The sequence below is a fragment of the Nipponia nippon genome, unplaced genomic scaffold (assembly GCF_047370975.1).
Source record: "Nipponia nippon isolate SJK-2023a ecotype South Korea unplaced genomic scaffold, ASM4737097v1 scaffold_3, whole genome shotgun sequence".
Taxonomy (NCBI): Eukaryota; Metazoa; Chordata; class Aves; order Pelecaniformes; family Threskiornithidae; genus Nipponia; species Nipponia nippon.
This window is the reverse complement of record NW_028262347.1, coordinates 33,177,119-33,205,080: the sequence shown is the minus strand read 5'-3', so window position 1 is coordinate 33,205,080 and position 27,962 is coordinate 33,177,119. Positions and strand designations below refer to the sequence as shown.

The window sequence follows — 27,962 nt, the reverse complement described above, 5'->3', positions numbered from 1 at the left end:
TTTGTTATGTGGCTGTTCTATTCAGTTTTAAAGGGGCTGTCAGTACAAAAGAAAGTATTAATGTCTTACCTCTTCTTCCTGATAATTCAAGCACCAAATTGTTTAAACAGCTTGCACTTTTGACTGCTCTAATCTGTTTTTTTAATTAGTAATTATGGAAATAAAGCGACCCCTAGGGAAAAGGATGTGGAGAGATGAACCTTAGGACTTCTTTCTCTATCCTTGACATGTCTCTACATCGGTTTACACTGTTAAACCCTACTTGAAGAGGACCAGGGAGCAAAAGCAGTGTACAGATAAACAAAATAAAAAGGTAAAATAGCAAGTGGGCTTGCTAGAAATTGGCAAAGTAAATCAACTCTTCACCTGGTTTGACTGACCGACTGCTTTCCAAAACCTCTCCTTACGGAATGACCGTCTCTCATCTTTTCCATTCCAGGTTATGCTGCTGCTTCGAAATAGGGGCAAGCGGCTGCCTGGCTCACTGCCTGCAGTGTATCTTCTGGCTTGCATTGCTGAATGGCTCTCAGAGACCCTGACAACTCTCCACAACTCTCCTAAACCTCTGTTTCCTCTTTCCTCTTGTAAGGGCAGGTGGCGGTTGTCATCTAACCTTTTTTTTTTTTTTTTTTTTTTTTCATTTTAGCTGTTTGCTAGATGCAGTTTCACTCTCCTAGCCGTGCAGGCTTTTTGCGCTTGGAAATAATAACATATACATAACAATACATAATAACATATACATAACAATACATAAATATTGCACTTGGAAATAATAACATATATATAACAATACATAAAATGTACAAAATTTTTACATCAAACATGAAGAAAATAAACTAAAAAAAGCAGTAGTTTTCAGTCTGTGGTCTGAGGATCTCACGAGCTAATGCATTCCTTCTAAGAGTCTTCAGAAAAGTAACTAGGATGAGCATACTTATTAAAAGTAGCATTAAATTCACTGTGTAGGGTCTGCACTGTTACTGTAAAGTGGAAAAGGTAGAAAATACCTTCCAGGATTAATTTCAGATTAGTTGATGTCCTTAATCTTAAATATCGAACTTTCAAGCCACAATACAAAGTTGCTATTGTGTATGATAACTGTTAGTAAATATTTATTCTATTACAAGAAAAAATGATATTGTATTGTAGAAACTTAAAGACCCTGATCTGGGTGTCAGAGGACTCAGAGCACTTGATGCTGTAGCAAACAACAGCAGGACAAGATAAGGACTTTTAAACTTGAGTATAGTTATATATAAACAAACAAACAGAAAGCCAGGCCTGCTTGTCTTATTTCTATGGTTTTGTACATGGTACATTTTTGCATAAGAAGATAAGTTTGCTTTCATTCCTTCCAGGGGTACTTTAAACACAAATACGTGTGCCAGGCATGGTCCTTGGAGAATTTTAGATGAGTCAAAGAAACAAAAGCCCAACACTGAGAATCTCCTTTGGACTGATGTTGTGGAGCTCCATATTTAGAAATCTCTACAGGAAAAAAAAAAAGGTTTTGACACAGTTCTCTTTATGCTCCTAGAAAGTATTCTGTCTGCTTTTTTAATGTAGTAAAGCACTAAAAATTGTGCAAGTCTACATATATAAATGCATATTTATTCACTTAGGACATGGAAGTTGAACTTTCTTAAGAGGAACAATACAAATATTTTGACTCTCTACTATTTAACAACTTATAATTGTTCCCAGAGGATACATTAAATAAATTTTGAAGTAAATTGTACTATTGATGAAGAAATAATTGATTCAAATTAGAAGAAACTAGGAATTCCACAAAGTATCATACCACTTCCCAGACTGCTTACAATGCAGCTTATTTAATTTTGTGTACTATTGTCCTCGAGTGTGTATATTGCTGATACCAAGAGTAATTGCAAAATATCGTAAGCTCACGCTTATAGTCTAAGTAGGTTAAATGCACCCTACAATGCAAAAGAATGAGAGCTAAAAAGGGAAGAAATGGGGGCAGGCAGTAATACGTTGATCATCAATAAAAATTTATTTTGAGTATTTTTATTAACATTTTTAACATTGGGGGCTGATGTAGGGCTGATTTAATGAGTAGATACAATAAGAGCAGAAGACAGTTGTAACAAACTAAATCTTTGTCTTAAAAATGAGTGGGAAGGAAAGAAAAATGATGTCTGGTACCAGCAGCAAAGGGACATTGCACCGAGAAGTCTGATGATACCATATGCACAACACATGGTAGTAAAGCAGTTTCCCCTTGCTTACCCAACCTTGCAATCTATCACAGCAAAGTGTTGACACTGCAGGTTGTACGAAAGGGCAGGTGAACATCAAAGCAAGTGTCTTTGCCTTTGAAAAGCCCTTAACTGGTCTGCACACGAGGCAGCATTGACACAAATCTGTCAGCGCAAAATCTTATTGCTTTGCCAGCTTAACTAATGGTTTAACTTCCTGAAAGAACAAAACCAGAAGGAATGATACAAATGCATCAGATTAGGACTGGGTTTTTTAATTAGCAGAAAGTTGGAGTGGAAATTGATTTCTCTCTTTGTTCTCTCTGTTGCATCAGATAATCCCCTTCCGTAATTGTGAATAATTCTTTTTTTTTTTCCAGTTGATCTGATTTTTCTCTTGATCTAATCAGTTGTTAGAATTTTGGTTTCGTTTTCTGGCATACAGTAACTGCTCTTATGGCTCTTGAACACACTTGCAGAAGTATAAGATGCTGATTATTTTAAAAAATCAGTTGTCCTACCTGCTTATTTAATGTCCATAGTTCACTAAGATTACAGTTTTCTGGATTTCAGCTATTTTCTGGACATAGTAAATAGAACTGAATCCTAAAGATACAAAAGTTACCATGGCTAGAGCAACTAAATTCCAGTTAAGAAAAGGATTTCAAGATTTAAAATTGGTAATAAATGGAGAGAATTGTACCTCTTCATGTTTTAAGTTTATTAAAGACTAGCAAATGTTATGGCATAAAATGTTATCTATTGTTCATTAACTGTTTATGGTGAGTAATAAAGATACATAATTATTTCTCTTTAAAGAATTTTAAAATCTGAATTAGCTAATTGGACACTGTCCAATAGTGTTTTTTCTCAGTGCTACAACAGGTATGACATTTCAGTCACTTTTGCTTATCTTTGTTATTCACAAGGCCAGGTTTCTAGTGAGAAGCATTTTATCTTTTATTAGACCAACTGATAATTAGATTAAATTGACAGATTTTGCAGTGTGAAAAAAGGCTTGCGTGTGTGTACGTTTACCTGGTTTTTTCTCCCCAATCGCATCAGATACTTTAACAAAAGATACTACTTTCTCTCTGGCCTTGCCACAGTTATATTTTTAGAGCACTGCAGGTGCTTTCTGACTCATTAATTATTCAGGCATTATTGGACATCACTGAATGAATAGACTCCTGTAAATTCCTATTTGGGAAATGGGATGATTGATAATACAAAAAAATTTTTTTCTCCCTATGTCATCTCTTTTTAGCACTCCTGATTTCTTCTTTTGTCATCTAAGAATATACTTCCTTCTTCTGAAGCATAAAAGTATTACTGCTGCCCAGCTGCCACTTTCATTCTTGGTCCCGCTATAACACCCTTCAGACACCATTTTCCCTGACTGGAACACTCTTCAATACAAAAGGCAAGTGTCGCACCTCAGTAGGGCCTAACTGGTCTTTGCTTTAATGCTCACTGTCAGTAAATACCCCATTGTACCTCTCCACTCTCTCATATTGCTGTGTTACTTATTCCCTGCCACCTGGACTTGATAGTGTATGTAAGGGCTTGTGAAGTGGGACAGTGAGTGAATTCATGACACAGGTCTACAGGCAGATCTGCAATGAGAGCAATAAGCCAGGTTTGGAACGCAAACACAAATTTAGGAAAGCTGGCAGAACGGTGGGTTCATCCGTTGCGGCAGAAAGCACGGAGGAACAGAAATCAGAAGGGCAGAAAGCCCAGCTAAGACTTTGAGTGGCACTTTCAGAGCTGGTTCTTTCTGTGGTGCATGCCAGCACATGGATCTCACAAACATAAATTTCCCTTACTTCATTAAGCAAATTCTTTCTAGAGAGTCCTCTTTACAAATCCTCCCCCTTTGCATCTATGACTCTCCCATCACCACCCTGCCACCATTGGCTCTGAATTCTCATCATTGCTCCTCGTCCTCCCTCGTTCCTTGCTTCTCTTGGATTCTACTTCTTTTTGCAGTCCCAATTTCCCTGCTTGTACCGCTTAGTAATCATCCTGGTATCTGCACTGCAAACATAGCTGAGTATCCAGTATTTCCGAGAGCCACCTTTTTTCCTCACTTCTAGTTTTGTTTTGAGGAAGAGGTGATGAACAATTTTGGCAGGACGATTTTGTCATTATTTCTCTTCCAGCTATTAGCGTTGCCAGCTGGCATTCTGCTTTCCCCCTTCTTTTAAACACAGCCAAGAGCAGCAGTAAGCTACAGCTCAGGTTTTGTGGGCATTCACATATGACATATACCCTCCGGCCCCAGAATCTACAATAGAACCCTTTTTTTAAGCTTTATTGTAAATCATATTGGCATTTTTCTTTAAAATACAGGGTCCTGAATTCATGCAATTAAGTGGGGATGTCATCGCTTGTTTTAAAAAAGTCTGTAGAGAAAAAAAAAGTCCATAGAGAAAAGAAGTCCAGTCTATAGAGAAAATGTGAACCAAATGCACCGTAAGGACGAAAAAGCAAGCAGAATTATTTCAAATTTGTCTTTTTTTTTTAAACCAGTGTCAGGAGCTGAGGGAGAAGTGCTGACTTAAAACACTTATCCCGGCAACGGTGGGTTAGGCTGCCTTTGCTCAGCAGACTGGGCCAGAGAGGGGATGCGATACCGTACCTGATTCAGCTGAAGCCCAACCAGCATTCCCCCTGTCTAGCAGGACGCACACCTCTTATTTCATCTCCCCAGTGCGCTGCTTCCCAGACCTACTTCTTGTTCTCCAGAAGCATGGCTTGGTGAGCCAAAATAACCCTCTCCTTGCTTGCTAGTGACCACAAACCAATCCTCCAGGCCTGGTTCACCAAGCTTCTCCAGCCCAACGCCCAGCTGGCACCTGCTGCCCGGGCCAGGGTGCTGGGCCATCGCCTGCATGCCAAGGCCGGAGGAGGGAAGGGGGCTGGAGTCCAAAATGATTTGCACGCTCAGATTGCATCTGTACAAGGAGAAAGGAGGCCTGTGTAACCCAGCTGCCTAACGAACGTGAGGGAACATCCTGGTGAAGAGGCAGGTGTGAGGCTTTCACACAGGGAAGCTGAAGGTACCACAACAGAAACCCTGAGTGTGGGGAAAAAGTGTCGTTTTCAGGGGGCTTCAGCCCCTCTTTTGCCCTTAACGAAGGAAGGCAAGGCGCGACACGGGCCTGCGCGCTGAGCCTGCGGACTTCTGCTTTGTCAAGACTGGTCGCTGCATCTGCTTGGGACATTTCTTCTCTCGACTTTTTCTTCCCAGGGACGCGTTTCCCGGAGGCCTGAGCGGGCGGCAAGACCCGGCTGACCACAGGGGCCCCGGTGGAGGCTGGCAGCTTCGCCTGGGCCCTCCCCAGCGGACCGGGCCCGGGCGGAGCCCCCCCTGGCTCCCTGCTCGCCCCCGGGCTGTTTACAGCAGTGAAAAGGAATTTTCAGCTTTTTTTTCCACGTTTGGGGCAATTAAATGGCGATTTGTAGCCGCCAGGGCGATACCGCCCCGCCCCCGGAGGCACAGCCCGGCCTCCCGCCCGCCCCGCCCCGCCCCGCCCCGCCGGCGGCACCTGGCTCCCCCCGGGCGCCTCAGGCTCGCCCCGGCCCCGCCCCCGCACGGCCCCGCCCCTCGCACGCGGGGGCTGGCGCCGCCGCCGCGTCCGTTGGGCTCGCGCTGCCGGCTGGGCCCCGGCCGCCGCCTGGCGCCGCTGCCGGGGCCGGCGCGGGAGGATGCGGCGGTTGGCGCGGGTGGCGCTGCTCTGCCTGGGCTGCGGCCTCTGCTCGCTGCTCTACGGCTTCAGCCAGCTGGCCCTCTCCCTGGAGCAGGAGCCCGGCGGCGGCCGGCAGCGGCAGGCCCGAGACCCCGCCGCGCCCGGCGCCCGGCGGCAGGCAGGCGGCGGCCGGGCGGCGGCGGGGAGCGCGGGCCGCGGCGAGGCGGGGGCCGGCAGGTACGGGGCGCGGGGGCCGGGCGGGCGGTAGTTCCCCCCGCATTCCTGCGGGGAGGGCCGGGGAGGCGCGGGAGCGCGCTGGCCGCAGTCCCGCGGGCGGAGCGGGGCTCGGCGCCCGCCCTCGCCCCCCGCGGGCGCCCCCGGCCGCTCGGTGCCGGCCGGCGGGGCGGGGGCGAGGCTGCCGCCGTGGCGCGGGGCCGGGAAAGCGCCTCGGGAGGGAGCCGGGGGGGTGGCGTCGCTGCGTGCTCCCTCCCGAGCGGCTCCGCCGTCCCGCGGGCCGGTTACCGGGGAACAGGGGTTGAAAAAGCCTTAAAAACACGGACAGAAAACTTTAAGAAGTGGCGTGGCGGGCCAGCCGGCGGGAGCCGCCGCGGGAGCGGCGGTGCTGGCCGCGCTCCGCCTGCGCGCTGCAAGGCGGGGCCGCCTCAAAGCGGGGGAAGGGGCGCGCCGGCTGCCGGGGGAGCCGGCCGGCGGCTCCGCAGTCGTCCCGCCGTAAAACCAGGCTGCTTCCTTCTTCAGTAGGGTAGGTGAAGCGAGGAGGGTGCGTTTTCTTCTTCCAAGCTAGGATACTTTCAGGGTGTTACTCAGTTCTGAAACTCGATAGCCTTATGGTTACCAATTATAACTTTATTTAAGCAAAAATATTTATTATGGGATACTTTAATAAAGCCTGTCTTCTCGCAGTGAACTGTAAGTTCGGTTCCGCAGTTAAAGTAGTGTAAATCCGAGCAGCTCGTGCTCTGCATAGCTGCATATTTCTGTTGCCTGCCTCCTGTCAGCAGAAATTTTTGTGTGGTCAAGTGGTGAGTGAGATTACAGAATGAAAAAAATATTAGTTTTCCTTTAGATTAGTTTCATGATCCTGTTCACCTGTGGCTACCAGAATGCCAGGAAAAGAGGGGTGACAAGAAATCTGTTACTAAAGTTGGAGGAGAAATGAGGATCAGGCCTTTCTCGGCCAGCCTACCTCTCGCTCTGCTTAGATTCCACAGCAGTTTAAAGCAACGTAAGTTTGATGGTTTGGTGACTGTTCCTCTTTCCCAATGCTGCACGCACTCCGGCACCCCCAGCTCCTTACACTGCTTGTGCTCCTCTGGTCAGGCAAATGGGTTGATCTGGCATGCTCACCTGCCCGAAAACTATCTAGCGTTTGGCCAGCTCAGCGCTCTGAATTGGCTCGTCCTGTAATTGCGAAAGTGTTGGTGTCGGTGCAAAGGAGTTATGGAGGATGGCAAGATGACAGAAGCTCTGACTTAATCATCTTAAAATATCATGAAACAGCATTCTGAGTTGCTAGGGGTGGAGTCAGCTGAAATGTGAAACCCAGCTTTTGACTGGTGTAACTACTTCAGAGAATGTTTTTTTTCTCTTTCCCCATGCTTTTGCTTTAGTTCATATTAATACAGATTATGACTTGAAAAAATATGGGGATGCTTGTTCTTCACTTCTAGTTCATGATTAAAAACTCATTGTGAGAAGTTGAAATCTACTAGTTCTAAAGAACATGGTAACTGGAATGAAAGAGTTAACTTTAACAGTTTTATGTAAGATTTCATTGGTTTAATAAATCGGTTTTAAATAAAATGTGAGGGGGAAAAATCATGATATTTCTTTTACTGAAGAAAATATGCAATTTACATGAAAACTTTTTTTTTTGTAACAGATGATATCTAAATAATTTGTATTAGTAGTAACACGTTGAAATTACTTTCAGGTGCATCATGCTCCTGGTTAACAAGAGAAGAACCAAGCTTATTTTAAAAGCTGTACTCTTTTCTTTTTTAGTATTTGTACTAAAGTGTAGTTTTACTGGTGGGGGAGAACCCCAACGAAGTGCAAGAAGCTTCTTGCTTGCTGGAGTGAGGTGGAATGAGATATAAATCTGCCCTGTGTTGCAATGTGGGAAAGCTTTACACACTGAGAAAGTTATTTTCCAAAGGTCTTAAGTGCTTAAATAATTCCTTGTGCATACAGTTTCATGGGGGCATATGTCCTTGAAAAATCAGTGTCTGTTTGACACCTGTGTGGGAATTCTTTACCTATAAACTGCTGTCAAACTGAAGGCTCAGGATGAACATTGTCCCGTTGTAAATTATTGAAGTTTTATATGCTCTGTGTGCAAAACCAGGTGCGAGTCAGTCCCTTAGAACAGTCCCTAAAAGGCTTCTGTGTAAGGAAAAAATCTGTCCTGTGGCAGTCAAGAAAAGCTCCACTGAATGTTCCTTTAGATGCATGTTGCAATTATTCTCAAGTATTAAATAGTGTTACATTCACCTGTGTAACTGATACACACATCTTGGTGAATGTATTGGTGTTTTTCAGTTTTTATACTGCCGCTGTTTCTTTAATGGAGACTGAGCATGACAGCCACATGGCTTTTATGTCCACTTCTGACTATCTTGTGATTGTGTCATATCCTAAAGGGTTCATGACCTTATAAATTGTGTTCCTTTATTATTCCTAGCCTAAATTAGATAACCTTCTAATCCTTCCTGAAGTTTAACATTTCATATGTGTTAATAGTAACTTTCAGGAATGAGTTGCTTCAGCTGTTTTTACTGATAGCTTTAAAATACAGTTTGGCAAAGCAAGTGTTACTGCTGCCTGAAGGCGTTTACGCACTCAGCAGTGATTTCCTCTTCTCTTTAGCCAAGACGGGCTTTCTTTGCCTGAATAATCTAGTTTAGTATATGACATAAGGGCAGAAAGAGCTCAGTCATACTTTATGATGGAGGGGGGAAGTCGACATTTCTGGTAGTCTTCAGAAGCATGCAAACATGAAAACTGCGAGCTGTGAATAAAGCTTAGGCATGCCACACCTGGAAGAATTTTGCAATAGTGATGATGCTTTTAAGTAGAAAATCTTTAATTAAAAAGGAAGTACCATACTGAAACTAGAATTACAGGTTGAGGCAAGATCCTCCAATAAACATAATAATTCAGGGGAGCTTGTTGGGTAATCACTTTGGTAAGGAGTTGTTTGTTTCAAAGGCTACAGTAGCCTGAGGAACAAGATGACTAGAAACTAAAGGCTTGTATCTTGAAACTTGATATAAATAGCTGAAAAACATTTCAAGAATTTATTAGCTAAATCTTAAGGTTGGGTTTTAGCTGTGAAGGAAGATTAACGTTGAAAGTAAGTTGTCCTCCTGGTTGTTCATTCCAGTGAGAGAGGTGGTAATGAATACTCAGTACTGTCATATATAAAAGCTAAAGAACAATAGATCTGAACTTGAAAAAAGAAAATATTGAAGTGTCTACTTCCAGAAGATACAAAGTCAGTCAAAAGCCAGTATATGTAGTCAGCCTTTTTTCCTTTGCTAGTATGATTTATGGATGAAGAAGGCTGTGAAAAAAATGAAAAAAAAGTAGAGTGAATAAACACACATTTGCTACGTGTGCCATTTAATAGTGCGATAATCTGCTGTCTATGGAGTATCTTTTCAAGTCAGTCTTTCTCCACATGCTTTCAGATCAGTTAATTAGCAGACTGTGCTTATGAGAAGTGAATCTTCAGTTAATGTTATCAGTATTGCTACTTCAATAGGCAGATAATGGTCATCTTTCTATTCCGTTCCAAAAAAAGTGCTATCCTAATGGCAAGTTTGAGGAGTACAGCAGGAATCAGTCTGTCGTCAGTTCCGTGAATTCAGTCAGGTCAATGAATTTGACCCTATTAAAATGAAACATTTTTCCATTGTGCCGGAGTTTAGCATTTTCATGCAGCCGGCCATACTGTTCTGTTATGTGTAACGCTGATACCCGACTGTCTCTTACTCTCTAACTATCCTGGCAAAGGGAGAGTTAAGTGGATTATAGTGCATGGAAAAGTGTAGGAAGGATACCCACAAACTCAGACAGGAGAGGAGATAGGTAGTTTGTTCTTTCCTTGCACTGTGCGCAGCTGTTTTCATCTGTGTCAGAACTTAACCAGCAGTTTCACCAGTATGCCTCTCAGCTACTCTTGTGCCTTAAGAAATTGGTCTAGAAATTGTCTAAGCATTTCAAAATCTGAGTACAACATTTGAAAGGATGAAACATTGAACAATTTGAAGTTGAAACTTCATTTAAAAAAAATCTGCTGAATTTGTCAAGCAGTAAGTTGACTAGCAAATGTTATTTTACATAGGAATGTTGTAAATTAATGAAACAGTATCAAGATTTTTCCAGTTAAAAAGTTGGTCCTGTGTCAAACATTTAACATTACATCTGCTGTCTCTTACCTAATACAGCCATTGCTTCTCTGACAAAATACGTCATAATAAATTTATGACAATGCTGCCAATGTTCAGGAAAAGCTATTCAGAAGAATCAGAAATTCTCAGTGCATTTGGGAATTGAATTGAGCATCTCTCATCTTCCCAAATTTTTATTCCTGTGATTATGAGCAGGAAGGAACTAAAAAATGCGGCCTTCCTGTTTTGCTGCACGTTGTGGGTTATGCTGCAGGAGAGACACCGCTCTGTCTCTGGTAGTTGATTCTTGCAGACTTGGGTTGTCAATGCAATACTGACAGGAAGGCAACAGTCATGACTGCAACCCTCGCCATTTGGACATTAAATTTGCTGTGAAGTTACAGTAGTATAAAAGATGCCACATGGTCTGAAAAGTACACTTGAAAACTGTGAACTGCATTCGTAGTAAGCCCACCAGTGCACTTAACAAAAGGACTTTTTTTTTTATCACTAATTTTTGGGGGATTCCTTATAGTTAAAACTTGACTTGCCTGAGCACAGGGCCTCAGTCTTCATTAATGTGACTTGTGCATTGGTGTGTATTTTGCATGCAAATTTAAAATTGTCCTTTATTTCTGAAAAGTATTCTTTTCAGGTCACAATGTAGACACTTCTGCTATGTTTGCAAGACTAAAATTTTTACTATCCAGTGGTGTTGAAGCTAAATTACCTGATAAAGGTAATTATGAAAAGGCTGGTTGCCTAAGGGAGAGATACCTTGAACTGACAAACATCTTTGAGAATGTTTGTCTGTGATACCAATGATTTTTAAAACTTTATTACTTCATTGTTTTTATATTTTTGACAGTGGTTGCTGTTAGGAGTTGTGCAACCCAGTAGTGTGATGGAGGCAAGGCTGCTGCAGCTCCATGTCCCTGGGTCCAGCCAGTAGCAAAGCTGAGCATTTATTCCCAGCGGGCGCACATGCCCACAGTGCCTACATACATGGCTGGCTGCAGAGATCAATGCAGAGAAAACAGCGCTTGCACAATCACAAACAACACAAGTGGCCCGATTCTGTTCCCTTCTCTGGCTGATCAGGGTGAAAGGCTTTTAGTGAAAAATATATTAATGTATACAGTGTGGATCCCTCCAGTAACTGGCCTTAGACACTCAGTCTATCCAGGAACTGGCTCCTGATCCTCTGGTTTCCCCTGTTGCCGGCCTGGGCATGCAAACCCACAAGGCTTGCAGCCCCACTTCAGTTGCTGGTACTCGGACCCTCTTGGACATGCACACACGTGCACAGATGATACACTGTGGATCCTTCCAGTTATTGGCCTTAGCCTTGTGGCAGCTGACCAGGGGATTGCCTCATGCAAATGGATCTTTCGAATAGCTGGTACAGACCTATGGCCTTAACATTAGCCAACCCTCAAACCCCAGGGCCTCTCTGATGGCTGGCTTAGACCTTCTGGTCCTTCCAGTAGCCATCCCTCAGACCCTAGTCTCTTGTGGCTAGGTTGAGAGAGAGGTTCTTTCAGTAGCTCAGACCCTCTGATCTCTGCAGAGTCTCGCCCAGCCTTACAGCCTGTCTGATACCTGGCTCCCAAGCCTCTTGCTCTACTTGTGGGCTAGCCTGGCTTGATACTTGTTAGTGATTATGTGCACCAGCATGCACACCCACATGCTGTGTGCACACACGTCTCTCCAGCTTCTGACATTGCAGGCTCATGGACCCCTGTGATCTGTGGCCACCTTTTCATTTGCTGGTACTTTGACTTCAGTGCACACACATGCACACAGAATGGAGCCCCCCATCACCCAGGAAAACAGAAATTGAGTTTAATGAGTCTGGTGATCAGGCACGCGACATGGCCAATCATACTGACTGTCAATCTCTTTACATGTGACTGGACCCTTTTCTCTCTGGTTTTGCATTCTCATTCCTCCCCAGTCCACCTTGATCCCACAGTGAGCCCCACACCGCTGCAGGCAGTAACCCCTGTAGGCAGTTGGTAAGGTGGTCTGGAGAGCCTCTCCTGTTGTCTCATCTGGTGGATCTTCTGCCTGGCCCATGGGCTGACTGCTCTCCTGCAGTGGGGCTGGGTCAGAGTGCTCCATGTGCCTGGGTTAGATTGCTGGGTTTCCTTCACCTGACATTATTTTCTGCTTTCTGTTTGCGGAGACTGGCCTTTAATCATGTAACCTATAATAGATGTGAGCAAAATATCCCTCCCTAATGCTGAAGGTGACTATTCCTGTCTGACTAGTAACCTCACTCAGGTAATAATGACTGTGCCTGTTTGATGAACAGATATAATGCATCTCCCTAGCTTTGTAAAGCACTTGTGGCACTTATTTGTAGTCTAAGCTTTCCTCAAGTTTTATTTCAAGTAAAAAAAAAATATTCATGAGTGGCATTTTGAATGATCTTATTGTGAATAACAAGAAGAAAATGCTGTCCAGTGATTCCAGTCTATTAATGCTTTGTATGCAAAAGCTTTATGGAATATGGTAGCATATGGTCAGTTGAGAGAGACTTCTGTTGGCAGGAAAAAAGTCTTAGTCTAACATTAGGTAAATTATAAACATATGTATCCTAGTAACATTTTTGCTTCAAACATTAAGTTTATGAATCAAATCCAAGGCTGACAACCTTGTCATCATGCTAAGTGGGATATTGGAAAGGCCTAATGTGTCAGAGAAATGGCTTAGGCATTAATTCAAGTTTGCCTCTTGCCTTGGTAGTCTGGATAGGTAGTAGCTCAAGGCAGCTAAGAAAATGCAGCTCTTGACAGCTGGAAGAGGAATCTCCTGTAATAATAATAATCTTCCAAACCAGAAAACTGTTTTTGAAAGACAGTCTATTAATTTATCCTAAAAGTAATGAAAGACAGTTACTTCAAAAAGGTACACAGTGGAGACCGTAAAGATTGTTCTTCAGATAAGCACAAGGTCTTAATATGCCTTGAAGTTTTTAAGGAACTTCAAAAGCCACAAAGATTAATGTAAGAAAGAATCTGGCAGAGAAAACATGTGGTTTTATACCATTTGCCTTCTCCAGAGGAGTGCAGATATCCCAGTCACAATCTACATTATCCTTTCTTGTACCTGGATATTTATTTGTGGAGACCATTCTTAAGTCATGAGATAGAATTACTTGACTAATTCTTGCAAACACATGTATCTACAGGATACAAGGATTTCCTGTGATCTCTACCAAAGAACTGCTCCACCCCCCCAACGCTTAATGAGGCTTTGTGAAACAGTGTGTTTATCAGGTCATTTTTCTCGAGTGTTGAATAAAGAAGAAATTATACAGCTTGCCATTTTGGATACTACATTAATCTCTTAAATCTGGTATTCACAAAACATTGGCCTTTACAGATGCCAGGTAACCCTACTAAGATGATGCTGATTAATTTCAAACTTGCAAAGCCAACTTGCAGTAGAGTTCTGAGCTGTAGTCCTTAAATACCTTTTCATCATCAAGCTTTTGTGTGGGTTTTCTTGCACGTCTTTCATTCACAGATACCAACTTTCAAAGGAGGAAAAACGCTGTTGCCGTTGTGTCGCCAGGGCAGGAAGAGGGAGCAGAGGAGGCCACTCAAGAGCATACCCCTTGCTTTGCACTATTCTACTTGCTCATTGAAGATTTTAAATCTTGATGTTGATTTCCTCACCAGAACCTTTGAAAATACGCTTCTATTACTCTTTTTAAATATTTCCTATATTACTGTTGCATAAAATGTAGTGGTGGACTAGTAAAACCTGCTTTTTTAGTTGTTGGTGTAGCACAAGTCAATAAATTATTAGTCTTGTCGTTAGTATGGAGAAGGAAAACTTGCCAGATGTGGTGATTATTTCTGTATTGCATGAACCTTTTGTTATGAAACAATGGAATTCGTTGGTGCTGCAAAGCCCTGTTTTTTGTTAAAAATCAGCTTTGCAGGTTTGTACAGAATAGAGTCATGGATGAATAGGGATTGTGTTTAAATGGACAATGTAACTTTGAAAATGGAATATTCTACTTGCTCCTCTGCTTGAAGTAGACAAAGGTATGGCAAAGGTGAAGGAGTTCTTTCCAGCAGTAAGCGTTGCCATTCACTCTATTACCTATGGACTTACAGTAAGCCAGGAACATAGAATGACCCTCAAAAATCCCTCTGTTTTTTTCCCTCTGAAAATATATGGAGAGGAAAGGCTAAGGGATGGGGACCATTCTTCCTTAAAAGAATCCTCCTGGTTGGCACCTAATACCTCTTCTTTTGTATTATGCAAGTTCCATTACATAGCCAGTCTTCTGCCAGGTAATTAACTATTCAAGTTATGTTTGAGCTAGAAAATTATCCATTTAACTTTCCCATAAAATCAGTAATATTTATATAGGTTATTTTTGTCTTATCCTGTTAGGTGTAAGGATTTGTCTGTATCTTTCTGGAATTCCTATTGGATGCTGCCCTCTGATGTTTGTGGAATGAACTGCTTTTGGGAAGCTGCTTTTAGGTAGGATCTATTATTAAATAGTACTTTATTATTTGATTGCAGATAGGTGTAGCTGATAAGTATTTTTGGCTATTTAGCAAGGTGACAAAGCAAAATACTCTGATTGCTTCACATGCATTTCACCTGCTTATATTATGGTTGTCTTTAGCTGGGCTTTCTCCTGTTCTGTTATGTTTTTAAAATCGTAGACTCAAGTGTTATTACAAAGAGTAGATTTTTTCAGTTATGTTGCTTCATTAAATACAGAATTGCTAACATTGGTAAAAAGTCTATTTGAATATAGTCGGAAAAGTTACTGATGAATTAATTATTTTTGATAAATAAAACTTGCTGCACAGTAATACCCATGATGTAACTTGCAATAAAAACTGGCAGATATGCTTAGTAGTTAAGTTTGGAGTTTTTTTATTCAAGTTACATGTTTTATAGAATTTGAGGAGGGTACTGCATCCAAAAGCACTGAAACAACCATTTTAGAATGTGCTTTAAGATACAGTATGTTAAAGCACAGACTGTGTCCTTAAAGTTGCATCTTTAACAATAAGTTTAAATGTTTTGCTGTGGTTGTTCAGATGCTTTAGGCTATCAGATTACAGAAGTAGCTTGAAAAGAAATGGAAGAAGCCTTAAGCTACTTGACAGGTGTTCTCTAACCTGCATAGTTCTCTTCAGTATATAACTAATGTTGTAAGTCAATTTTTCTTATATTTAAAATTTTACTGACCATCCTTTAATATGGTTATCTCTTCCTCTTAGTCTGAAGCTTGAATATTTCTAGGGAAGCAAAGGAAAAAAAAAGTTTTGCTTCACAAGACTTAATGTACTTTTGAAAATTATGATTGTGGGTACGATGTTATATCTGTCCCCTCTTTCTCTCTCCTTGTGTGCTGTCAGTGCTTTTTAAGCTCATCAGTTGCCAAGAAGTTACTTAAAGAGATGGCTTAGATTGATTTTTAGTCTGTTAGTGAACTGCACCTGTAATTTGGGACTGCTGAGTCTTTCTCGCTGCCCTTGGTAGCCAGTGTGTCAGTCCACAGGGATTCATCTGACTTTCCCTTTGGCAGATTTAGCTGTCTGAATGGACTCAATTAACTTTTTTTTTTTTTTTCCTCCTTAGAGGTTAGCTTTTGGGAGTTTAGCTTTATGAAGTTTAGCACAGGGGGGTAAACCAAATGTCAGTGCTGTTGTGGTGGAGGGCGTAGGGGCTTAACCTACGCTTAGTGGAGGGACAGGATGTGATTGTAAGCTTCATTCATCCGTGAACATCTGAGCCAGTCTAACGGTTGCGTAGTGCTGAGAGAGGAGAGGGTCTCACTGTCTTCTGATCCCATTGACCGTGATGATAGCCATGAACTCTCCACAATACAATGTAATGCACTAAAATAGCACAAAACTTCCTTTCTGGATTTTCTGCCAGGCTTAAGGCACGTAGGACCTCGGAACTAGAAGCGGAAAAACCCCACGCGGTTACTTTGCATATACCTTAAGCTGTAACTTGTATTATTCTATTAAGAATGCCGTATGTGGCTGTGAAGACAAGGCTGTTGAAGTATGCATTGATTATGACATTACTGGGCGAGTGCAGTTTCTTTCCTGGTGAAACAATTGTCATGGTGACCCCCTAATATAATATCTACATTTTGAAACTGAAAGATAAAAAGCTGTTTAAATGTGTGAAGGGGATGTGGTGTTCAGATTAACTGTTTCAGATTGAGTTTGAATGTTTTATCAATATATTATTATTAAATTAATCCCCATATGTTGTGCTGACTTTGGTGCTTGTTGAATTCCTCAATGAGATGCTCTCACTTCAGAGGGGGGGCCCCTTGCCTCCCCCAAACTTTATTTATTTCTTGCTCTGTTTAATACATTCAGTTGGTTTCAGAGAGGTGCAGAGAGTTTGTGTAAGAGAAGAGGTGGGGAAGATAGCAGAGGAGGAGGAGGAGAAAGTGCTTCCTCTTTGGATAGCAGCAAGCAATTACAGTGGCTCAGCACCTGAACCTGCTGCCTAAGCCCCGTTTCTTTGTATGTGCTGGAATGACACAGAAGATAGTTGCAGTTCGGTTTCAGCTTTGGATATGAATTATAATTTTGTTTAACTCTTAACCAAAATATGTGCATTGTACTAGGTGCACTGAGAAGCTGAAGGGTTTAGACTTTGTTATCATTTTATGCTTCGAACGTGATACTTGGTAGTTGTTCTTAAGTTTGCAGTCAGGTTTTTGGAGGAAGAGCAATGAACTTAATTCCATGCAAGTTTATTAACCACAGCAAATGAAGTCTAGCATTCTTGTTTTCTGAGATTGTATGTGTAGGGCCACTTCAATATTCTTCATGAAGATAAAGCCTGCTGAAGACTTTTTCTGTAAAGAGGCAACGTTGTGGTTCTAAATTGGGTATTTTTTGAAATAGAAAGGAGTGAGAGTTCTACAATAGTATCTTATTCCAAATAATTTGATCCTGGGTTGACTAAGCCTTTGCATTCTTGTTAAGTGTAGTTGTTGTAGTGAGGTGCAGAATAAAGCTGGACTCTGAAGAGACTGGGATAGGGAGAGGGATATGAGAAAAACCTAAGAGTTACATATCTGATCAAAATCTTAGGATAGCTAGCTCCACTGCCTATAGACGGGCCAACAAAATAATGGGAATTCCAATGAGATTGCTTTTAATAGAAATGGCAGAGTCTGGTCATTGAACTGCAATAAGACTTGTCGTGAATCTTCTATTTGGCCTGATTTAATCTGTAAAAAGAGAACAACACTATTTATCCAGATCATAAATCAGTTTGTGAATGGAGATTCTGGTGTTCTGTTCTTGCTGTTTCAATAAACAAACCAAATGAGTTTGTTCTGAGGAGCAGATCATATAACCAGAATTTCTTTGCCAATAGTAGATTCATAAAATTTATCTCAATGTTAGAATGTCTCCTTTCCCTTTACCAGTGAAGTTTTTCAAACATCAGAAGGTAGTCCTTTAGCTTTTGGATTTTTAAGTCTTTTCTTTGAAAAAGCTTAGCTTGTTTTCTCTCTGTTTCTAACTTGAAATTCCAGTTGGCTTTTTTTCCTTGATATCAGAACCACAGGGATTTGTTTATCCATGAGAGAAAGAACTTGGCATAGATATTTTTGAAATGCAGCTTGCCACGTCATTTCCTCTGAGTAGCTGTAAGTGTATAATGCGTGAAGTGACAACTAATGTTCTGTGGACTTGTAAGACTCAAGTTAGTACAATAGAAGTGTTGGAGACCTGTAGAGGAATCTGGAAATTTTTTTTGGAGAGAGGTGTGTATATATAGACTCATACTATAGCTAATTCAACATCATTTGAAATCGATGAGCTCTGAGCAGTTTCTGATTCTAATAATGGATAAGGCTCTTATCTCTTTAAGTTAATCAGCGTAAGATCTATTGCCTATGCTGTATGTGGGAAGGATTTTGGAGCTATTCTGCCCCCACGTTATTTTATCACCATTCTGATTATCAACATTATTGAGACAAAATATCTTGTGTTGTGCTTTTGGTACAGAACATTTGTTAGCTTTCACATTGATAGAGGAAGCATGAGATCACTTTTGCATACAGTGGTATAGATTTTATCAAAAATTTAAAAAATGCTGATCAAGATAACATGAGGCTCAGGTTTCGCATGATCTAGATGATGTGTATATTTTCTACTACACCTTTCAAGGTGCTCAGTGTCATCTAGCTGGTATGGCTGCTTATTTCCTACTGAGACTGATGAAGAAGAAATTCTTAGGGGTCATTACTATGGCTACCTAACCTGCCTGATTTCAGTTGTTGGATGTTGCTTCTAGGTGGGTTTTAACTTGTGTTGCCTATTAAAAAAGCAACTTTCACCTCTTTTTGAGTATATTGAGGTGGTGTGGATATATTGAGGTGAATGGTGAGAGACCTGAAAAACAGGACTTCTTCTCCGAAGTAGCTAGCTTATTGGAGGATGGGGCTTTGGACTTTTACAGTCAATTTTTAAATGACTAATATATTGTAACTTCAAACCTAATCTACTAATTGAGTTTGTAATTGAATAGATGACATTTGGACATCATATGCACTGGTATCATTAGCATACTTTTGCAAAATAAGCTCTGATTATGACCTATTTTTAATTCAGCGCAGTAGTAGAAAGTTAATAAGCTGAGTAAAAACTCAAATTTTCATCACTTTCAAATCCAGATAATTTCTGTAGTTAGCTTGATCCTACTTCTAATAAGTGTGGGAATGATTTAACAGTTGCATTTTAATCAGTGTAGGCTTTGTTCCCTTCTCGCTCTGCCTATTTGCTTTTCTTTTTCTGGTGACTAAAGGCTACGGGGTTAGGCTCCTTAATGATCAATTGATTTAGATCAAACACAAAGCATTAAAAGAAAAAAGGATGTGATAAGTAAGCCATCTGTATTTTATTTATATATCTACCATTTGTTTTTCTGAGGCACGTTGTGGTGCCAGGTTTGAAATAATACAGGTTGATTATATGAGAATATTTTCCCTGGATATTGTAACAAATATAATTTGCATTTTCCATGCTAATTGTCAAAAAACTTGTATGGGTAAAATATTTGCACTGATAATGTGGTTAGCTTTTTGTACTGAAGAGGAAGATACATTTGCAGTAGGCTTCTGTTTGTTCTTTTTGTAAGTGTAAACAACTTTAGCACAGCTGAGCCTGGCAACCTTGTCCATTTGGTTATAATATCAAGGAAAGTTAGTTTAATGATGTTGTGGAAAGACTGAGAGACTTTATTAAGCAACCTTGTTTAGGAAGCTGAATATTGCATGCCTCGTGTGTTATAGACCATATGGAGAAAAGATCAAAGAAAAGCAAGGCTGTAGCTCTGTCAGAACCAGTGTAAGAAAACTTGTTTTGATGTAGAATAATTTTTGAAATTGTTTTTGTAACCTACAAAATAATTCTTACATCCTTATATTGCCATTATGTAATACGGTGGTGGTTGTACATAAAAACTAGTGGTGCAAGTTAGGATGATGGCAGTTTTCTCAGAAACTGACAAATAGTTTTACATTGTTCAAAACTCATGCAATTATATTAAAAATGGGAACTCCTCAACGGGCCAGAGTAAAATTTGAAAGGACAACTGAGGTCAATTTATTGCTTCAGTTATAGGAGAGGACAGCTTGATCGCAAGTGAAGCTGGGCAGGGAGCTTCCTGTTGATCCCTAGGCATGTTCTTAGTAGTACGTCAATGGATGGGGAAAAGGAACTCTACCGCACAAAGTTTGTAAGACAGAATTAAGGCTGACCATGGTTCCTTCGTGGCTTTCCGTAATAACAGTGCCACTATACTTGAATGTGGCTTAAAAAGAGGAGAAAAATAAAATTGCTCTCGGTCACACTGACCGAGAGCAGTTCTTTGAATGGTACCCAGGTCGCACTAGGTGCTGTAATGCTGCAGCTGCTCTGGAAGGCTTGGAGCTGGGAAGGCGGCAGCGTATGCGTGCAGCAGAAGAAGCTGTTGCACGGTGACCTCAGTAAAGCAGGCTAGGATTGGGACAGGCTTAATGATCACAAATTAGATGGAGTTGGATACAGGATTCCTTATGTCTGTCTGGGCGTTCCTGAGGGTTTGGTACCCTCTCACCTATGCTCTTAATGTGGTACATAAGAATAAGAATAGGAGAACCTTATCTTAAAGGTATGCAGGAGACACCCCCCCCCCCCCCCGCTGCAGTACCTTGTGCCAAGTCTAGAGGGCAGAGCTAAGATTTTCGTGGAGCTGATTACTATTTTAGTGGTGATATAATTTGGGTTTTGGTTTTTTCCAAGAAGTTCAACTGGGATGCAGTGAAGGTTCTAAAAGAGTACAACCCGTCAAAACATACCTCTGTAGTTTACTACCAAATTATTACTTCATAATTTTAATTGACCTAGAAATGCTAATTTAATATACAGTGTGCCATCGTATACATCTTTAAACATAAGGCAGTGTCTTGACAGACAGGCTCTGGAAAATCTTGTTGTAGCAGATTCATTGAGCGTATCCAGCTATGTTCCTCTGTCAGAGGTTATTAACCCCACAGCAGAATTAATCATTACAGAATGAAGGTCTACACAGAAATACTTCAGGGCAAGGCTTGTACCTGAGCAGCATGTTTTAAAGTATATGTTTTTGCTCTCACAGTGTCAAAGTGTTAAATGTGTTTTCTAAACTCATGGGAGTATGTGTGGTGCGCTCTCTCAAGTGTTTTATTTAATTTATTTTTACTGTCCCTACCACTCATGTAATTAGTATCCTTAGATACATGAAGTTCTCTTATTTGTCCCTAAACACTCAAATCCTGTCATGGCTTCCTGCTCAGTATCTTCTATTGGATTGCAGGTACATTCTTTGCTCTTCCATTTTACTTACCAGTGGTTTTTATTTCCCAACAGGAGATAGGACCCCCACATTATTGGAGATTTTTTTTTAGTTTAGAAATTAGCACTGTCAAGTTTTACTTGTTAGTCTATCCAAAAACCTTACTAAAATACAGTTTGTATTTCACTCTATTGTTGCTTTTTCCAGCTTCTCCACTAAGTTCTCCCACACCAAAACATCAGGCTTTAAATTTTTATAGGCACATTAAAATGTGCCTATAAAAATCTGTGTTTGTATTTTTGTTTTTTTTTCCACGTTGCCTCTGAACTTTTTTTTTGAAAGCATCTCCTCACTTTTGAAAGTGTCTTAACACTTTCAGAACCTGGATTTGAGGTTCAATAAGGGTATTGCTCTGATACCAGAGCTTGCTCAGGTTCAGACAAGTTACGGTTCTTGTAAAATACATTTTATTTTGCTCATGGTCAACAAGGCTACTGAACTGCTAATAAAAAAAAAACAACTGTATTGCTGAAAAATCTTGTGTCATTAGGTCATACCGGAGCCAGGCCTGTCTAAATGAACAAGGTTTTCCTTTCTGAGTCTTCTGGTGAGGTAGTTGCATGACTAACTGCAGTGGAGAGCAGTGGAGGAAAGATGGGGAAAAGGGTTACAGAGGCTGGAAAATTCAGGAAGAAATAGAGAGCAGTTGAGGGCAGATAATTTTGAAAGGAATTAGGGGAAGGACCACAGTCATGTAAAGATAATATTGAAGAAGGGAGTGAGACAAGTCATGGCATAGATAACTGGCTCTGTGAGTGGGGCATTTAATATTGAAGGCAAGACTGCAGAGCTCACACTGGTAAACTCTGCTGGACAACTTAAACTTTATGCTGCTGCTAGTGGGAGGAGAAGGAAAAAGTGATGAAAGATGCTGGCAGCAGAGGATTAGCACAAGAGGCAAGTAGTTAGTGTCCCTGGATGAAGATGAGGCAATGATTGCCCTCTGGGAGTGGAGAGAGATGTATATGTAGGGAGAGGAGCAGCACTGAGGCCTGATTATTAAAAAGGAGGCTGTGACTCATGACTTCTGCTGCTGTAATATGTCTCTGAGACCTAATAGGTCTCATCCCCATAGTCCCCAGAGGGAATGGTGGCCTGTTCTTTCCAAGGGCTTCTTGCTCCATCTGCTTCAGGGATAAAGCTTTGTGTTGTGGATTTACGGATCTGAGTCCAGCTGTTCCCCATATTGTGCAAGCTGAAATTCAGTTGTTACTAGTTTTTTTTCTAAATTTTTTTTTGCCTTTTCAAAAAATTATTTTTAGGCACAGATTTAAAAAATTGAACTCATGAAGTCAGAAACTCATAGAACAGAGATTGTGCGAACAAAGCGACTGTAAAAGCATTATAATGTGATCAGTCTGTTTTTTGTCGTGTGGCTTGAGATGTTCTTTTATTCGCAGATGTCACTAGATGTAGAAATAGTAAAAATGCAGTCTTTAAATCTCAATGCATTTTAGAGTTGCTTGGGCATAATTTTCATCATACCTTATTCATGGAAAGCCATGTGTTACATGTAGTCCAGGAACTTGGCTTTCAGCTATGCATTTTGTGTAGGTTGTGCCCTTATTTATCACATGACCTTGCAATATCACTGTAGGCTCTCGTGACTTCAGGGCTTAATTATTGTAATTCCCTTTTCACTGGATTAGGGATGAGGCTAATCTGCTGCTTGCAGCTTGTTCGGACTGCAGCAAGGTACTTATTTGTGGGTTTCAGCTACCTTCATCACATTCAGCTTGCTTTGTGTTTTTTACATTAGCTACTTACTATGTGGTGTAATGTTTAAATTAGCTTTATGTATAAATGTCTGAATGGGCATGGCTCAGTTACATTTAAAGATTATATTTTATTATATTTTTTCCTGTTAACCTGAACTAATTTTTCAGGTTTTGCTGCAAGACTTATAAAAGGTTTCAGTCTGTGAATTAAATCACCTGAATATAGACATCTGCATATAGGTGTCTATGTCAAGTAGGTCTTAAGCAGTAATTAAAATTGCAAGTGTAGTGAATGATCCAGGTGACTAGCCATTAAGTTGCTGAGAAGTAAATAGCTGGTGTTAATTGAGAAGCACTTGGGTATCCTAGATGTCTCCTTAGGACTAGTAGATACAACGTGATCTTTGAGACACCCAGTTCTTTTGGACTGGCACCTGGAGGTCAGGTGGGATATTCTAGAGCTTATTAAATGGCACTATACCTATGTTAAAAAATTGAATCAAGCCCTAGGTATTTCAAAGTAAGAAAGATGAATTGCTGTCTGCACTCCATATCTGGTGAGCCAGATCTCCATTGGCTTTAATGAGACTTGGACACAATCTTGTATGTCAGCATCTTCATTTAGGTATCCTGTTTTGGATCTGAATCCTACCTGTGAGGTCATTCGCCCATGTGATTTTTGGGGCATTATTATGCTTCAGACCTTGACTTAAGACTTACTGCATGTTCTAATTAAAATTTTGTTACTCTTAAATCCCTGGGATGCTGGAGTTTTTTAGTTCCCGGGCATTAAAGTCTTCCAAAACTCGGAATGTTTTTTAGATGCAGCCATTATTTGTGGCATTAAACTTCAGCAGCTTTACATCGATATCTTTGCTTATATTTTGCCTCATGGAATTCAAAATAATGTGTGTTGCTCTTCCATGCCTTAAAGAAAAAAAGGCATATTTGCATAGTATCTTTTGTCAATTTAAAGGAAAACTTTTATGCATCTAAAGTTTTAGTTACATAAATTGGGTGGAGGTTATGTGCTAAGAATCACATCTGTTAATTTCTGTTTTGAAGTGTCTCTCTCTTTGGCAAGTTACTAAGAATGGATGGTATGTTTGCCAAGCATTTATCCACCGTTATTAGTTTGGGAATGTTTTTTCCAGCTTCAGATTTTTTTTTTTTGTCTGTGTAACTTGGAATTAAACTTGTAATTTAAACCTTCAGATCCTCTTAGTTCTGTTAGCCCCCCTCCTCCCATAGTCCATGCATATAGCTCAAGTGCAGAATATTGTTTTGAAGATTGGCTTTGAGTTGACATGTTTAAAACCTTGGAAAGCTTTTCTGACTAATATATGAAATCCAGGAGAATGTGGTCTTAGGTTTAGTATACCCACTGTGTTTGCCACCAAACTAAGGGTATTTACCTGATGATAATTTTAGCCTATTGTGTTGAAATAAAGAAACAACTTTTAAATGTACCCTGTATAATACATACCAGGCACTTCACACCATAACTGTTGGGCAGCTGTCTTCAGGAAGAAAGGACTTCCCAGCCCCCGCACCTTGCAGTGGTTTAGCCCCAAGGACATGAGTAGTGCATGTGGTCAGTGTACCTGAGGGATTTTCCAGAACCACTGGGAGCACCAGGACATCCCACAAGGCCATTTGAGCTGTTAGTTTCCCCTGCTTCCAACCCAAGTTGTACTCCTGCAGGATGGAAGGATGGGAGAAAGCTTTTTGCATTTTGCCAGTGCTTAGGAGAAGCCCTGAAGCATGCATCTGACAAAAGGACTTACTGGAGCAGAAAATGGACAAAACGTCTAGATCACTCAAAAATGTTCTTAGGAGAACTTCTTAAAAGTAGGGGGTTATATCACTTTTGTTGCAGAGTTTAACTCTTCAATATTTATTATGTTTCCCTATCTCTGTTCTGAGTCCAGGGAAAGAGGAGAAAATGAACTCATGCATAGACTTAATGTGCTGTCAGCCTTTCACATTTCGATGTAACTTCATGTGATCTTTCTCTTAACATAGCTATTTTGATGGAATTCCTTGCTAGTAATGGATAGTAAGATTACTAAGAAAATGAATATTTGTTCGTTTAGTTTCTGTATAGCTCTTCCATACCTTGTTTTTCCCTCATAGGCTGGGATGGTGGGAGTGAATATGAGAATAGTTCAGGTTAAATGTAAGCCTACATATGAGGTGTAATGCTGTAGTTTGTATGTTCTGTTTGAGTTATCCTTTGCTGGTTTAAATATGATAAAGGATATTTTGTTAAATTACACGCTGCAGTAAATAGTAGAGCTTTTCTTTAAGCCTGTGCTAGAAATAACATCAAATGAAAAAATATTTTTGTATCAGATACGATTATATGAAAACACATCCTTCTGAGAAAATGCATCTAGCAGTGGTTGCCTGTGGTGAAAGACTGGAGGAGACTGTTACTATGTTGAGATCAGCCATTATTTTCAGCATCAAACCCCTTCAGTTTCATATTTTTGCTGAGGACCAATTGCATGAGAGTTTCAAAGACATAGTAAGTACCCAAATAATTTATTTAATCAATTTGTAGTACAATTTGAGTAATATATAGCGATTTCTCTGCTTCTTGGGTAGTAGTCGTTGGCTGTAGTGGCAGAAATGCGGGGGTCTAAAAATAAGGTAATATGCAAGCCTTTTGTAATATTGGATGGGGATTTTTGAATTTTTTTTTTTTCCCCTGCGAAAAATGCCGGTTGCTGATATCAAAGCTTTTCATAGAGACAGACCAAAACTTCCCGATTTGTCACCTTGAATCTGTTAAAGACAAACCTGATGTTCTGAACACAAACCAGTTGTCTTGTGTGTGAGCTTATTTAAAGTTGGTTTTGTAAGAGAAAACAGAGATCTGTCCTTTTTTGTTCCTGTGCTTATGGTATGAGTCAGTCTTACATTGTCTAAACAAAGTGAAGTGTCAGTTTTTGAAAATGGTAGATATGGTTATGTCTAATTTTAGTAAATTCCAGTTAATAAATATAACATTATGACTGGAGTAGCAGTATTAGAAGCTAACTAGTATATAGCCGTGGAGGGTTTTACTATTTTTGTGCTTAAAATGTCATACTAACTATGACATTAATATGTTACAGATACTAATATACATATACTAATGTCATGCGAACAGTAACTGTGGCAAAAATTGGGTAAGGTTATTTTAAATTGAGAAAGACTTCATTGGTATTTCTCCTGTAGAAACTAGTTAAGAGGGGAAAAAGTTTTTTATTTATGTTTTGTAAACACTAATTTATTTTACTTGCCCTTACTTTTGTATATGATCTGATATGATGTGTTTTCTTCATAGTGGCCTGCAGGTGCCACTTTCTGTTCAAGTATTTTGAATAGTTGACAGATTATTGTAGTTCAGGAAGCATTTCTGTTATGGAAGAGAGGTGTTGCAGTTGTGTTCAAGTATCAATTTGAATGGGGGATTGATTCCTTTTTGTAATAGAATCGAACTGAACCAATTTTTGTGATCTCTTCTTTTCACATAGCTTGATGACTTCCCCTATGAAGGAAAAGTTAATTACACATTATATCCAATAACATTTCCAACTGAAAGTGCAGCAGAATGGAAGAAATTGTTTAAACCATGTGCTTCACAAAGGCTGTTCTTGCCAGTAAGTTATTCTTTAATAGGACAATATGGAAGTCTGTTTATGAAGCATCAAGCTGTCCTTGTTAATCTAATTTCTGCTCGGTTTTACATTAAGAACTACTACTACTCCTAAAAGTTACTTTTATGACATCCTAAAAAACGTTCTGAATTTAACTTTCTTCTGTGGCACTAATAGAATAAAAGTCCTTTTCTCACTTGCTGCATTATGGCACAATATCCTCAGTGAGTGGTACAGGTCATGTCATCCTCTCAGAGGTAAGAAGGATTTATCACACCTCATCTCCTCATTTAGTTGGAAAGTTTCCTGCATGCGTGGGTCTGAGAAGTGCTAGAGAAAATAAAGCAAGAAATGGGCTATAGTTGCCAGAGTGCAACCTTTTCTTTGCTCATCTGAGACACTTCAGAAATCATACTTCAGGCTAGGTGAATTATAGCAGTGGCAGCTATCTCCCAAATACTGTCTCTTCTGGGGCTCCCTTACCCCTCTCCCTTGTTTGATTAGATGCATAGGAAAGCAAGGGAAGAGGAGGAAGGTAGGAGCTCCTGTTATGGTAACGTTTCACCTGGCCTGCAACCTACTCCTGAGGAGCCCTGGGATATAAAATGTAGACTGAGTGCCTTTGCATTACTATTCTATATAAAACCTCCGTTTCACTCTGCAAAACTTCTCCAAAATAAGAGAAGAGGGAATGATGACAAATTTATGGCCTGCAAATTGTCAGTCTGAAGTGAATTTATTTGCATATGACAAAAATGTATTAAACTTCATTGTGTAATCGCAGCAACTTCTGTTTTATGAAGAGAAACTCCATAAAACTTAGAAGTCTGGTTTTCGATTTCTTTCCCCCACAGTTAATCCTCAAAAATGTGGATTCACTACTATATGTTGATACTGACATTCTGTTTTTGAGACCTGTTGATGATATTTGGTCCTTTCTGGGAAAGTTCAACTCCACACAAATTGCTGCAATGGCACCGGAACACGAAGAGCCTCGTATCGGGTGGTATAATCGCTTTGCTAGACATCCCTATTATGGAGTAACTGGAATAAATTCTGGAGTCATGTTAATGAATATGACACGTATCAGAAGAAAGTATTTCAAGGTATGTGTGTTGCCTTTATTGCATTTTCTATGATTTTACATCTTTTAATTCTAATCCTGTTTCAAATTCATGTGGACAGTATTTTTCAAAATATTTTTCTTGTAATTGGAACAATGCTCTGAAAATAGGCTGTGTTTAAAATGGTATCTAATTTGTGTTTTTTAAATGCCGTTCACCGTAAGACTTGGAATTCCTGAATTTCAAGTGTGCTTGATTGTTTTAATTTTTCTTAGTTCTGAGAGATCCTGTGATTTGATATGGTC

The 27,962-nt window shown here is 40.4% G+C and overlaps 1 protein-coding gene across 2 annotated transcripts in view; it reads left to right on the top strand.

The window, feature by feature from the left end:
• The first annotated feature begins 5,857 nt into the window (after nucleotides 1-5,857).
• The window catches only part of GXYLT1 (glucoside xylosyltransferase 1), a 35,195-nt gene continuing 13,090 nt past the window's right edge, over nucleotides 5,858-27,962 (top strand). The window contains exons 1-5 of one of the 2 annotated variants that reach the window (XM_087767150.1): nucleotides 5,858-6,151; nucleotides 14,743-14,835; nucleotides 25,302-25,476; nucleotides 26,471-26,596; nucleotides 27,448-27,699. In XM_087767150.1, the coding sequence (XP_087623276.1) occupies nucleotides 5,934-6,151; nucleotides 14,743-14,835; nucleotides 25,302-25,476; nucleotides 26,471-26,596; nucleotides 27,448-27,699 (864 nt within the window). In that variant the 5' untranslated portion in view covers nucleotides 5,858-5,933. The remainder of the gene's footprint in view (nucleotides 6,152-14,742; nucleotides 14,836-25,301; nucleotides 25,477-26,470; nucleotides 26,597-27,447; nucleotides 27,700-27,962) is intronic. The other variant, XM_087767151.1, reaches the window with a different exon arrangement.